Below are 13,156 nucleotides of genomic sequence, written 5' to 3'. Positions count from 1 at the left end.
TGCTAATTTAATAAGGGAGAGAAACCTTTTGCTTCTCTTGGTTTAAATTTCAGTGATCTCCAAAAAAGAGGTGAGTTGTGAGTCCATGTGTGTATGGACCACACATCCCAGTGGTGTCTGCTTACCTCTAGGGTCTTTTGTGGCCTGTCCCCTGGCATGGGGAGGCAGGGGTCAACATAGGCTTTGGTCAGAAGGCCTGGTGATGGGTGTTCCCCTGTTGATCTGGGGAACCTGGCCTGGTAGGACCCACCTCTCTCTGCTGACAAGCGATCTGCTCTCCATGCTGTGAGCTACTGATAAGGCTCTTCACATCTAGCCAGAAATGGCCCATGCCCTTGGAGCTGGAGGCAAAGGGTGTCAGCTCAGGAGAGCCAGGCGTATGTGGTTGTGTTGTCCAAGACAAGGCAGGGGAACAGACTCTGGAGAGGAAATCTGTGGGCAGATGACACGGGGGGTGGGGGTCCCACCAAATGATACACATAAAAAGTTCAGATTGAAAGAGATCTCTGAGCCAGTGGCATGCATTCCTCCTGGAACCCTCGGATGTCACATGCACAGACGGAGGGGCAGCTCTGGGCCAGCACTGGCGGTACCTACATGTGTGCAGTCACCTGCCCTCTGCCCCCTCACCCCTGCCCTTCTCTGGAAGGATATTGGGAGACACGGGCGGCCACGGATGCCTCACGCTCCCTGCTGCCTCCTCAAGATCCTTCAGAGGCACACATGGGCTGCCTCTGTCCCAATTAGATCCAGAGACACAGAGGCCAGAAATAGTTTTTATTAAAACACTGATCATTATGAAAACACCTTGAGGTACATTAAATAAATACAACCTTCAAGTTGTACAAACAGGTCTCCTGTGGCTTGAAAACAATTTCCTATAAATTCTGCCTAATAGCAGCATCTGTGAATCAATACAGCTGAGGGGGGAGGGGAAACACATCCATCTGAAATAAGCTTTCTGTTACACGGTTTGTTACAAGCATTTAATTTGCATTGTCACCAGCTGAAGGAGACTAAGTCCTTGTGAAGGATGAGTCCCTGCTTGTTTGCCACAGAGATGGGGTCCAGAGCTTCCCCCACCTCGGTGTTCTTTTGGTCCCCAGGCAAATGGCAGTGTCTGGACAGGCTGTGGCCCCACGCCAAGCTGACCTCCTTTGGGTGGTGGGGAAAAGGCAGGGAGAGTGCCCAGGACCCAGGCCTTTGCAGGTGGGGGTCCCATGCCTTAGCTTTCTGGCACAGCCCGTCAAGCTCTTCCCTGGCCTGCTGATGCTTTAACAAGAGGGGTAGGAGAGGGTGCACCAACGAGGGAAGGAAAACAGCTTTCCCCCTGGCCATGCACCCATGTGGTCTGGGCTTGGGGCGCTTGCTGCTGGGGCTCTTGGCTCTCAAATGCCGCTGAGCAGAGCAGGGTCTTGGGTACTGGAACTGGCGAGTAGGGTCCCTGGCTCATTCCTGGTGGCTCTAACTGGTACTCCTCTCTTCCCGGGACCTTTGCTGGAAGCCAGGACCCAGGGCCCTGCCAGAGCCCATGTGGGCCAGCTGGGGCCCTGAACGAATGGGCAGAAGGTTCTAGCTGAGTGGTATAAAATTGGGTACAGTTTCCTCAATCGCAAGATAGAGTTACTATGAGAGCAAATGCAAAACTGAGCATGAAAGGATGAGAGAAGGGCAGAGCCCTTGAGAATGTCCAGGCCTCTGGACTTCGGGCCAGAGCGCCCACTTGTACCCACATGGAGACAGAGGCTGCAGCAAGAGACCCAGATGGCGGAGAAAATAGTGTCCCGCCGCAGGGAGGAGAAGCAAAAGCCACAGCAGGGCAGGCTCCCAGTGGCCGCTCACAATGGCTGCATAATACTGATGCCCCAGCTCCAGCCCAGAGGTGGGAGTGGGAAGGAAAGGGGCTGGCCTCAGACTGCAGGCTTAGGACTCAGCCCAGGGACACTGCTGTGTGCAGGCCCCCAGGCTCAAGTGTGGGCCCCCCACATGCAGGTGGAAACCCCTGCAGCTTGCTAGGCTCTGGCTCCCCACCCCAGAGACACTGAAAATGCCCTGAATTCAGAGGCCAGGGCATCGACAGCCATGGACACTTTGCTGGCAGGCTCAGGGGAGACTATTTGGAAAAACCATCAATTAACTGTACCTGTGAAGGGATTTGCTTTGAGGGACTTCAAGAGCCCTCAGCTGAGAAAAATTAGAGAAGGGATTTCCCATTTTATAGTCTGGATAAAGTGCTCATAATTCATCTCTGGGGTTTTCCGATGGGAACGTTCCGGTTGGCATCAAAAGGCCTTGATGGGTATTTTTTCAGCTCTCTCGCCTCACCCAGAGGTGAGGGAGGCAATGGCCAAGACCATCACTAAAGCAGAGTGTTCGAAGCTGTCCCTGCAGGCTTCCTGCATCGCAGTTCCTGGGGGCTCCAGGCGTCTGGGCTGCAGACCCTCCCTGCCCCTCCCTCCCCAGCTTCCAATCACAAGGACGTGCCCTCCGCACATTGGCTACAGTGGGGTGCAAGGCAGAGGACAGCACGCAGACCCCAGACTGCTGAACACCAAGCAGCAGTGGCAGTTGTCAGGTCCTCCCCCCGTGCTCCACATGCCAGGCCCTTGGGCTCTTGGTTCAGACATGTCAGCTCTGGGCTGCCTTGTTCAATGCAGCCACAGCTCAGGTGCTAGTGGCCACTGTTGTAGATGGCACAGATACAGGCATTCCCACTGCCGCAGAAAGTTCTTGAAGACAGTGCTGCTCCAGGGTCATTTTTGAGAAGTGGCAGCTGGTAATGTTGCCAGAACATGAGGGGCAGGGGGACCAAGAAAGTCAGAGATGCCCAAGCTGCCATTGCAGAGAGGCTGGGCCTGCCTGCCCCACGTCCCCAGCTCAGTGTGTGTTTTATAGAAAGACATGACTTACAACCTGCAAGCTCCAATGCAGATGTGGCCACTGCCTGGCTGGGAAGGGACTGCTCTGGGTCATCAGAGACTTGCTTTCTCAAGAGGTGCACAGATCCTGGGACACAGGCCTCTTTCCCCAGACCTTCACCCATCCAGGCCATCCTGGGGAGGGCAGACACAGGGAAAACCCCCAAAGGGGGTCCCCAAAAGTATCTACAGAATAGGAGACCATGGACAGAGAGCCAGAGAGAAAGTGGGGAGGGCACCCCATGGAGGGAGGGTAGAGAGGGGAGGCCCAGGAGACTAGGTGACGGTGGGGCAGAGGTGGCGGGGGGTGGTGGGGGAACGCGTCCAGGAAAGCTTCCTGTCGTACCGTCTTGCTGCCTGGAGGTGGCCCGAGGCCCCCTATAATGATTTGTTCCCACAACAGCCCTGCTTCCTGCGGGCAGAGAGCTGGGCCTGGGCTGCCATCCGTCCTAGAATTACCCATTTTCTTTCCAGTCAGCACATGATAAAGGGTTGACTAGCGAGTGAGACAAACCATAGAAGAAAATGGTCTCATTACTTGTCCTCCTCTATCCACTAAACACTCAACTAAATCAGAAGTGAGGGAGAATTTTGCTTTTTGATGGCCATGATTTTGAAGATGCTTAGTGTCTCCAGTTCCAGGTGCTACATGCCTGATAAAAACCCAAAGAGTTCACAATGCCACGAGAGTCATTTTTCTGCATCACTGGAATAGGTAGGAAGTGTCATCCCCAAGAAAACAATGGACTGGATCCTCCGCAAGAGAGGGACAGCAGTTCCCCATCTGAGCCACCCAGAGACACTCCTGGGCTTCAGCCCCTCCCTGCACGCACAGTGGACTCCAGCAAGGACACTCTGGCCCAGGCCTGTCTGTGTCCATGTCAAGACCTGTGACTGGTTCACACCTGGTCCAGAACATTGGCACTGAAGATGGCCTCGTCCACGTGGTGCTCATCGGACGTGACAGCCGGGCGAAAGGTGCCCACCACATGCCGTACCTCGGGAGGGAGGGCACAGTTCGAGTGTTCCAAAAATTTAGCCACCAAAACCCTGGTGTCTGCATGGGCCTTGCCGTCCATTAATGAGTGTGGCTGCTCTTTGAAGACCGTCTGTAAGGCCTCTGGCTTTAACCGGTGGTCCATTTTCCGGGGATCTAGCTGCCCAGGTGGCGAGAGCCGGTGCCGACAAGCACAGGAGGCCGTGGAGGAATGAGATAGGGAAACTAAAAATCAAGGGAAAAGATAAAATCTGAAAACAACCAAAACAGAACAGAAGGCAGCTGTTAAATGAATTTTTTACAAAGCAAACACAAGGCTATTTGAGACAAGCTTTTTGGTGGCATTTCCACGGTCCTGGGCTGGCGCCCTGGGAGTGTCCTGTGTCCCTTCATCCCTGGTGTGGCCTGGCCCTTCTCAGCCCTGAGTTGAGCTGCTGTTAACCTAGAAGGCCCACAGCCCCCCTGGAGCTCAAGGACTGGGGATGGGACAGCAAAATGGGAAGGGGGCGGGGAGAGAAGGACAGGTGCAGGGTAGGGATCCCCCTTCCTTTTGTCTCTCTGCCACAATTCCTGAGCTCACAGGGCACCGACCCTTTTCAGCCTTCCCTCCCTCAATGACCTTTGCCCCTGTGGGTCCAATGGCACTAGAGACAGGTCTGCCTCAAGATCAGAACCGGGGGTGCCAGAGGGGCAATGAGAGCACCCCCCACCAGGTCAAGGGTGGACAGGAGCCACTTCAGATGCATCAGGGCCCTGCTCCTAGTACCCACAGGCCCAAGGCCAGGGGACCTGGAAGTAGCTCCCAACAGGGCCCATGTGGCTGCTCTGGATAACCCAAGGAGCAGGCCCTGGTCTGATGGTGCCTCCAGAGAAAGCCAGCCCTGGCCAGTCTCCTGTGACCAACTCACCAAGGACCAGATTAAGGCCTGACTTGCTCACAGCATGTGTCTGGTCACACAGAGGAAACACATTCTGGGTGGTCTGGCCTATTTTTGATAGCAATGGAGCAAGCCTGATAATTAAGCATGAGAAACTGAAAAAACAAAAAAAACACAAAAAAAACAAAAACAAAAAAACCCCTCACACATGAGGCCAATCTCCCCTCAAAATAGCATCTCATAAATACAGTGAAACAAATGGCTGCATGCATGTTGTCAGTTATAGGCTCTAACATGTCCTCATGAGAGAGAAGGGAAGGGAAGGCTGTCCTTTCAAAGCCCACAGGGCTGCAGAGCCCATGTTCACGGGTGACAACGGGAGGGCTGGGCTCAGACAAAGCCCACCAGTCACCCCCCAGCCCCCCATCTCGCAGCTGGTGTCAAAGCGTTTTAGAGTATCTCACCGGTCCCCAGAGCAGCCCTGGCCAGTCCTGCTTCAAGGTCCTGGCTGCAGGAGGGCGGATGCGAAGAGGTGTTGCCTTAATCAGAGAGAGAACTCCGGTAACACATGAAACGGAAAAAGGCATTCCCCGTAACACTATAATCACCCTCCCTCAGGTAAGAGATAGATTTTAGATGCTGGATAAGCAGAGGAAAACTCGTGAACTTACACAAACCTGTGCATGGATCACACAGGAGCAGCCCCACAGCCGGCATCTGCCACAGGGCAGGCAGTGTCCCCTGGCTGGGCACAGCACAGCAGCCAATGCCACAAGCAAACCCAGTGTATTTCATCAGAATGCCTCCCCTCCGCCCCATCCCATGTCTGAAGGTCCCCAGAGACCGCGGGAAGCCACATGCTTTTGATACATAGAACAGTAACTGTCCTGTGGAGCTGCAAAGAGGCTGTGCCAACAGGGTGGTGTGGGGACGCAGAGAAGGCACTGTGACTCGTCTTCTCTCCATCCTCACCCCTAAAATGTAATGGTTTGTGGAGTCCAAATTTCCCTGAGGGGAGGATAGGCCAAAGGAAGCCATCAGGGGGCCACAGAGTAGACACTCCCCTAAACATGCACGTGTAATAGCCCTAGCAGGGAGAAGGCTGAGCCTGGGTTCAGAGGAGCCCAGCACAGGGGAAGGAGGTATGTGTGTGGGGGGCTGCTTCAGGAGAAGAGTCTTATGGGATCTTGTCTAGTGAGCTGGTAACTGAATGTGGGAGGGGAGGTAGCAAGATAGAGGACTGCAGGCCAAAGAGCTTCTAGGTGCAAACTCTGACGTCTCCACCAGCAGGGCCCTGGTAGGCAATGACCTCCATGGGTTCCTAGTTCCTTCCAGGGATACACTTCTCCTGGGGCATGGGTCTTGTCTATTTGGAGGTCAGCTGGCCCAACACCACTGAGTCCAGGCAGCCAGGGGGCCTCTTCAGGGTTCTTACAGTTTCACTGGACGAAGTGTGCAGTCCAATGGCCCTGCAGCCATGATACCCACTAGTCTCTACTGGCAAAGACACGTCTGTCCTCCCCCCTCAAAACCTAGCATCATGGGAGGAAGCACGGGTTCTCCAACCTCAGGATGCACAAGACCACCTGGGGAGCTGGTGTGAAGTGCAAATCCAGGAACTCTGATGCCATGTCTTGCAGCCCAGGGAAGGCACCGCCCAACTCAAGAGTCATGTAGGTGATTCTGACCCCAGCTCCAAGCCACACACATGGAGTGCTGCCAAGGGTGCCCAGGAAATGCCACTGGAGACACACCCCTTCTGCTGGGGGCAGCTCCAGCTAGAGGGCACCCCACCCACCTAGAGCCATCACTGAGACACAGACATACCTTATGTGGCCCTGGGTCCCACCAGACCACTCAGCAGGCACTGGCACTTCCAAAAGGGTGGAGCCCAGGCTAGTCCTGGCTGATGGATGGATACAGCCTGTGGTCATCTGCCTGACCTGAGTGCCCACCTGGGCCCCAGAGCTGGGGTACAACCAGCAGGCTAATATCAGGGGCTGGCTGACCCCGAGTGGGCTCTCATCACCCCAAGCCTTCCATCCTTTCTCTCCTTACTCCCCAGCCAGAAAGTGGAAAGCCTGGTGGGTACACAACAGGGGCCCCTGACTGTCTCTCCCTCCCTAGAGCCCTAGGCCTAGGGCATTAAGACCACATTCCCAAAGTGGCCCCTAAGCCGAGGTCCCAAGGCCTGGCCTTGACTCTCAGCTCACTGAGGCCTGCAGTGTCCAGGGCAGAGTAGGGCACACGCTGGGGGCACAAGGGGGCTGGGCCAGTCGTACCTGCCACACTGGATGCACACGAAGTGGGGTCGCTGGTGGAGCGGGCCACACGCCCGGGACCTGGCAGTGCCTGCGTGCCCTGGTCAGGGCCCTCAGGGGACTCGAGGTCAGGTGGCAGGGGCTGCGAGGCACCCACAGGGCCCTCAGGGCTTAGGCCTGGTGCGGTGGCACCCTCGGATGCCAGGAGGCTCGAGCTATCTGCGGGCTCTGCAAGGCAAGGGACCTAGTGTTAGAACTGGCAATGGGCCACCACAGAGCCACCCGAGACAGGCACAGTGACTGCTCACACCCCTGATGGAGCTGAGAGTGAAAATCTCAGCCTCCTGGAGCTCCCCCACAGGGGGCCTGAGCAGTCTGCCCTTCAATGCCAAATCTAGACAAACCTGTAATCCTGGGGGCGTGTGAACACCGAACAGGTCTACAGATGCTCTGTGGTGTTAGAAAGGTTTTGGGGGACACCAGATGATCTCTCAAGAATCATTCCCAGGAGGGATATAGGGTGGGGGCATGTACACCCTTCACACTCCACAAGAGACTAAAAGTTGGAAACCAGCCCCATCTCCTATCCAGGGTATCCCTTGGGGGATCTGAAGTACAGGAAGGTGGAGGTCAGAGGGTGCTCCATGAACAGGGTCCACGTAGAGAAGGGCAGGGCTCAGGGGGACATCAGGGCATCCTAGCCAGGTCCTCATGGGCCTGAGAACCTGCCTGCCCCACACAGAAGAGTACAGCCTGGGGCCTCAAGTGCAAGCCGTGCACTGGTCAGGCAGGTGCGGGAAGCAGCCCGGTGATGCCCACCTGATTCTCAAAGTGTGGGCTAGGCCAGCAGCATCAGCATTGCCTGGGGATATGGCAGAATTCTGACCCAATGAATGAGAAACTCGGGGGTGGGCCCAGCCATGGGGGTTCAAACAAGCCCCTAGGGGATTCTGATGCCCCTTAAGTGTGTGACCCACTGTTATATCCCTGTGATGCTGGTCAGATCGGGCTCTAGCCCCTCACTACTCCAAGGGCCTTCCTTACCCGGGGGTACTGGATCAAAATCGTCTTAAAATCTCAAGGACCTGTGTGCACATTTTTTTAAAGCTTGAGAAGCATTGCTCCCTCTGCTCTTTGATCCCATCACCAGGCAACGTCACAGCTGCTTGCTGTGAGGCAAATCACTCCACAGGGGTAGATTTTTGAGGTGAGCAGCTCCCCTGGGGGATGCTTTGTAAGACTCACAGGAGCCTGAACAACTCCAGGGTGGGAAGCTTTGGGGTCTGTCCCATCCATCCCTTTCCGTGGGTCCTGTGGGAGGCCTCTCTGTTGCCAGTGCGCTCTGTTTCTGGGAGCTTCCCCACTGCCACGAGGTTTACAGGTGACCTCCCACGTAATCCTCATGGCCCACCAGCTAACCACTCGGGAAACACGGTTAAGCGACCTCAGGGGAAGAGGGTTGTGAGGCCGCCAAGTGGTGGAGCTGGTTGGAAGCAGCCCACTTCTAGAGTGCTCTTGCTTCCCCAGCCCTGCACTGTCTACCCTTGCCCTCCCAATAGATGCTGTTTCTGGAAAACAGAAAGATGAACTGAACCTCACAAATCATATGCAAAAAAAAAAAAAATCTTCAGGGGTGCCTGGGTGGCTCAGTCAGTTAAGAGTCCGACTCTTGATTTCTGCTCAGGTGTTGATCTCACGGTTCGTGGGTTCGATCCCTGCATTGGGCTCTGCACTGATGGTGTGAGGCCTGCTTGAGATTCTCTCTTGCTCTCCCTCTCTCTGCCCTTCCCCTGCACATGCTCTCTCTCTCAAACTTTAAACATTCTTCAGAATGATTAATCCTTTTCTTTTTTAAAATACTAGAAGTATAGTAGTAGAAAATAGGAGAATAAGTCTACACTTAGGGTGGAGAAAGACGTTGTCACCATGACGGAAACCAGAATGGAAAAGTTTGATAAATCTGGCAAGAAAAATTCTAAAACTGTGTATAGCAACAGGCATCATTAACAGGGAAAGCATCCCTACAGTGAATAGGAAAAGTGAGAAAATGTCTCTATTTAAGTGATAGTTTTCTTACAAATCTACCAAAAAAGAAAGAAATAACCCCACAAAACACTGCAAAAAAGTGGACCCTAAACTGACCTACACTTAGGTACTAAATGTGTAAAAAGCTGTTCACACTCAATCTTGTGTGTGTACTACAGTCACCTGCAAGAGTGACAAAGATCACCAGGAATGACGATGTTTGGGGTGTCATAAACACTGCTGGTGGGTGTGCAAACCAGCAAGAAAACCTTCCTAGAATGCAATGTGGCCAACACATCAAAACCTAAAATACACATTTCCTTGGCCTCAGCAATTTCACTTTTAGGAATTTATTCTAAGGAATTGATTGGGCAAACACTCAAAGGTGAATGTATAAATGTAGAGAAGAAATACTTCCCTGTATCATTAGAACACTTCAAACCAGAAAGCATAATTATTAATTCTATCAACATTACACAGAAGTATATTAAAACTATTTTGAAGAATATTTATTTCCTGCTGATCCTCCTTGAACTCAGCTTTCTTGCTTTTTCACAGCTTTATTGAGGTATAATTGACATACAAAAACCTGTAGTATTTAATATATACCATTTGATGAGACTGGACATAATAATATACCCTTGGTCCCAATTTTTTTTTTTAATATTTTTAATAATGTTTGCTTGTTTGTTTAGAGAGAAAGGGGCAGAGGGAGAAAGAGAATCCCAAGCAGGCTCCTTAGTCAGCGTGGAGTCTGACACGGGGTTCGATCCCATGACTGTGAGATCATGACCTGAGCCGATATCAAAAGTTAGAAACTCAGTCAATTGACTGAGCCACCCAGGTGCCTCAGTCCCAATTTTCTTAAAGTCTGTGATAATCCAATGGCTGAGTTCATCAGGAAAACAGAGTCACAGAGAGAGAAATGTGACTTAGCTCTGAATATCTATAAGTAATGGAAAGATAAGATTAGGGTAACATTATAGGGAAAGCTCATAGGCCAAGACAGTAACTCATTCTTGTACACCCTCACTGGCTTGTGCTGTGAGACTGTTTGTACGGTAGTAATAATCCCAGTGGACTTGCAGTTTTTCACCTAAATAGATCACAATTTCTCCTAATTAATGTACGATGATATATTTAGCATACATAACATATTTTCCTTAACTCTTACCAATGGACTTCATTGTCCCTGTAAGTTTTTATTCTTATGAAAAACAAAAGTTATCTTCATGCTTATGGTTTTATTTTTTGTTTTCTTCTTCTTCTTTTTTTTTTTTTTTTTTTTTTTTTTTTGGGCAGTTCTAGAAGTGTGATCACCACATCTAATGGCATAAACATTTTATGGCTCTTTATCAAGATGCTCTGTCAAAAGGGTTGAGTTCCAAGCTGCCAGTCAGGGCTGGGTAAAGCACCTCCCTGCGGCCTTGCCAGCATCCATATCCCCATTACTATTTTATTTCAATAGGTGAAAAATAATACTAGAATTTATCTCCCTCCCACCCCCCTCCTCAAAAAATTTTAGAGCTAAATTTGTGAGTCCGACAAGGCTGTAGGATGCAAGAGAAATCACACAAGAATGAATCACATCTGTCCCATGGTTGGGCACATGTACTAACAATGAGCAGGCAGAAACCAAAAGTAAAAACAGAATACCATTTACAGCTGCTCCACAGAAAATGAAATTCCTAAGTATGCCCTTAACAAAACATGCTCAGGATCTGTATTCTCAAAATGATAAAATACTGATGAAAGAAACCAAAGAAGATCCAGATAAACAGAGAGACAGATGTACTATGTTCCTACACAAGAATGTTCAGCTTTGCAGGGATAGCAATTCTACCCAAATTGCTCTATAGGTCGAATGCAATTCCGGGGCACCTGGGTGGCTCAGTCTGTTGAGCGTTCAACTTCAGCTCAGGTCATGATCTCATGACTGGTGAGTTCAAGCCACCTGTTGGGCTCTGTGGTGACAGCTGGGAGCCTGGAGCCTGCTTTGGATTCTGTGTTTCCTCCTCTTTCTATCCCTCCCCTGCTCATGCTCTGTCGTCTGTCTCTCTCTCAAACAATAAATACCGCCCCCCCCAAATTGAATGAAATTCCTATTAAATTCCCAGCTAGAGTTTTTATAGACACAGACAAGTGGATTCTAAAATTGACATGGAAATACAAAGACCCTAGAGTACCTAGAACAATCTTGACAAAGAAAAGCAAAGCAGAGGTCGGGCTTGCCTGATATTAAGGCTCACCACAGAGCAACAGTCATCAGGAGAGGGTTCTAGTGGCAGAGGGACAGACACACAGATTAATGGAACAGGATAAGAGGGCCCAGAAATAGACCCATGCCATTATGTCCAGCTGGGTTTTGACAAAGGTACAAAAGCAATAAATGATCTGGGACAGTTGGATATGCATAGCCCCAAAAATGACATTGACCTCAACATCAGCCCATATAGAAATTACCCAGTGCGGGGGGGGGGGCCCCATCTTTTCTACAGTGAATCCTGCTTGGCCTGCCATCCCATGAGCCTCTGTCAGTACTTCTCCATATATTCCTGCCCACTTCTAGGCCTGGCCCCTCTGCCAGAAGTCAGTGCTGGAAGCAGCCCCGAGCTTCTCAGTCAAGCCCAGTTAACTGTCTGGAGCCTGAGCAGTGAGGAAGGCCTAGACCAGATGAATTCCTGACTCCTCTGTCCATCACTATCTGCCCTGGACTCCAGGAGCCACCAGGCTGTTCGGCTTTCCAACCATGTTTTCCTCCAGAACTTGTGTTTTCAGGAGTGATGGGGCTGGGATGGAGAAGGGGGAGCCCCCTCAGCCCAAAGTCTAGAATGCATTGGGGGACTGAGACACACTGTGCCCTGAAGTAGTCTCTAGGAAGGTCACAGGACACCACCTCTTAGACACAGCTTTTGATGACTGCTTGGAGCCACCAGGTAAAGGACAAGGTCACTTCCAAATCCCACAACTGCAGAGACCAGGCTTCCTACAACCCAGAGGCGTCCTCACAGAAGGATGGCCCCTTCATATTTCTCAGATGTTAACTAAGAGTTGGGGTCAAGGGCAGACAGCCCCGGGACTATAATGGGTGTCCTTTCTGAGACCCTTAGTCCTCTCACGAATTAGCTGAGTTCTGTCTTTGAACAAACCTGCCCCCATGAGCCCACCTGGGGACCCAAAGAAGATGGAAACACCCAACCCTCATCCATGTGTCCCTCTGCTACTCAGGCTTGTCTGCTCTCCTGACACCTCAACTACCTCCTCACCTCTGGCTTTGCCTTGCGGCTCCCACCCCACATCTGAGATCGGACCTTCCACATTTTTCCTTCAATGCGTTCTACGACACAACTGGTAGTGTCCTTTCCCCAGTGCCCCCCCTCAAAGCCAGTGGGCCCAGGGGCCCAGGGGCCCAGGCCTGGCCCCTTCCTGAGGGAGGAGCCCAGTGGATGTGAGCTTGGTACATGTTTTTGCTCAGGGAAGTGTCCGTCCCAGACTGAGTCAAGCGCTCCTTCAAACCCAGATCCCTCAAGTCGAGGAGAAAGGTGCTGGAGTAGAGGGGGGCAAATCCCGCCACAGAAAGCATGAGGTCCCCCAGCTGTACTGACTTACTACCGCTGCCAGTAAGGGAGGAACTGTGGAGAACTAATATGGTACTAAACAGCAGAAGCTGTAGCAAATTCTATCCCCTTAAAGAATAAGAAATGGTGGGAAGGCAGTTGCAGGAAGGAGGAGAGAAGGAAGTAGGAGGGAAGGAAACATGCTTTGAGAAGTATAAACTTATTTCAAATGATCAAAAGGGTAAGATTACCTTGTGTGCTGAAGCCAGCAGTGGCATCTGGGTCCCCGGGGCTGGGCTCAGTCGCCGGCTGATCTACGCTCGTAAGCTACAGCAAGAAACAGGTCATCAGGTAGTTTGAAGGGCACAGCACAACAGACTCCAGAAATCAAGGCTGACTTCAAAGCTCATCTTCTAGAAAGAAGTACTAAGTGACATGTACTTACACGTCTGCCATTCTCCCCTAAATTTATGGAGTCAGGCTGTGAGGATGCCAAGGCCAGAGGGTTGCTGCCAAGGCC

General features: G+C 51.7%; 1 protein-coding gene across 5 annotated transcripts in view; it reads right to left on the bottom strand.

The window, feature by feature from the left end:
- Positions 1-762: 762 nt before the first annotated feature.
- Positions 763-13,156, bottom strand: part of ENTREP2 (endosomal transmembrane epsin interactor 2) — a 469,222-nt gene continuing 456,828 nt past the window's right edge. For 4 of the 5 annotated variants that reach the window (XM_040493830.1, XM_040493831.1, XM_040493832.1 and 1 more), the window contains 4 exons: positions 12,888-12,963; positions 7,076-7,282; positions 5,258-5,332; positions 763-4,140 (listed from right to left, as the gene is read on the bottom strand). In XM_040493830.1, coding sequence (XP_040349764.1) covers positions 3,818-4,140; positions 5,258-5,332; positions 7,076-7,282; positions 12,888-12,963 — 681 coding nt within the window. In that variant the 3' untranslated portion in view covers positions 763-3,817. Of the gene's footprint in view, positions 4,167-5,257; positions 5,333-7,075; positions 7,283-12,887; positions 12,964-13,156 lie in introns of all 5 variants that reach the window. The other variant, XM_040493833.1, reaches the window with a different exon arrangement.

This window comes from Herpailurus yagouaroundi, unplaced genomic scaffold (genome assembly GCF_014898765.1).
Source record: "Herpailurus yagouaroundi ecotype Mexico unplaced genomic scaffold, PumYag 185, whole genome shotgun sequence".
In the NCBI taxonomy this organism is placed as follows: Eukaryota; Metazoa; Chordata; class Mammalia; order Carnivora; family Felidae; genus Herpailurus; species Herpailurus yagouaroundi.
The sequence above is the reverse complement of the archived record's forward strand: the minus strand, read 5'-3'. Positions and strand labels throughout refer to the sequence as shown.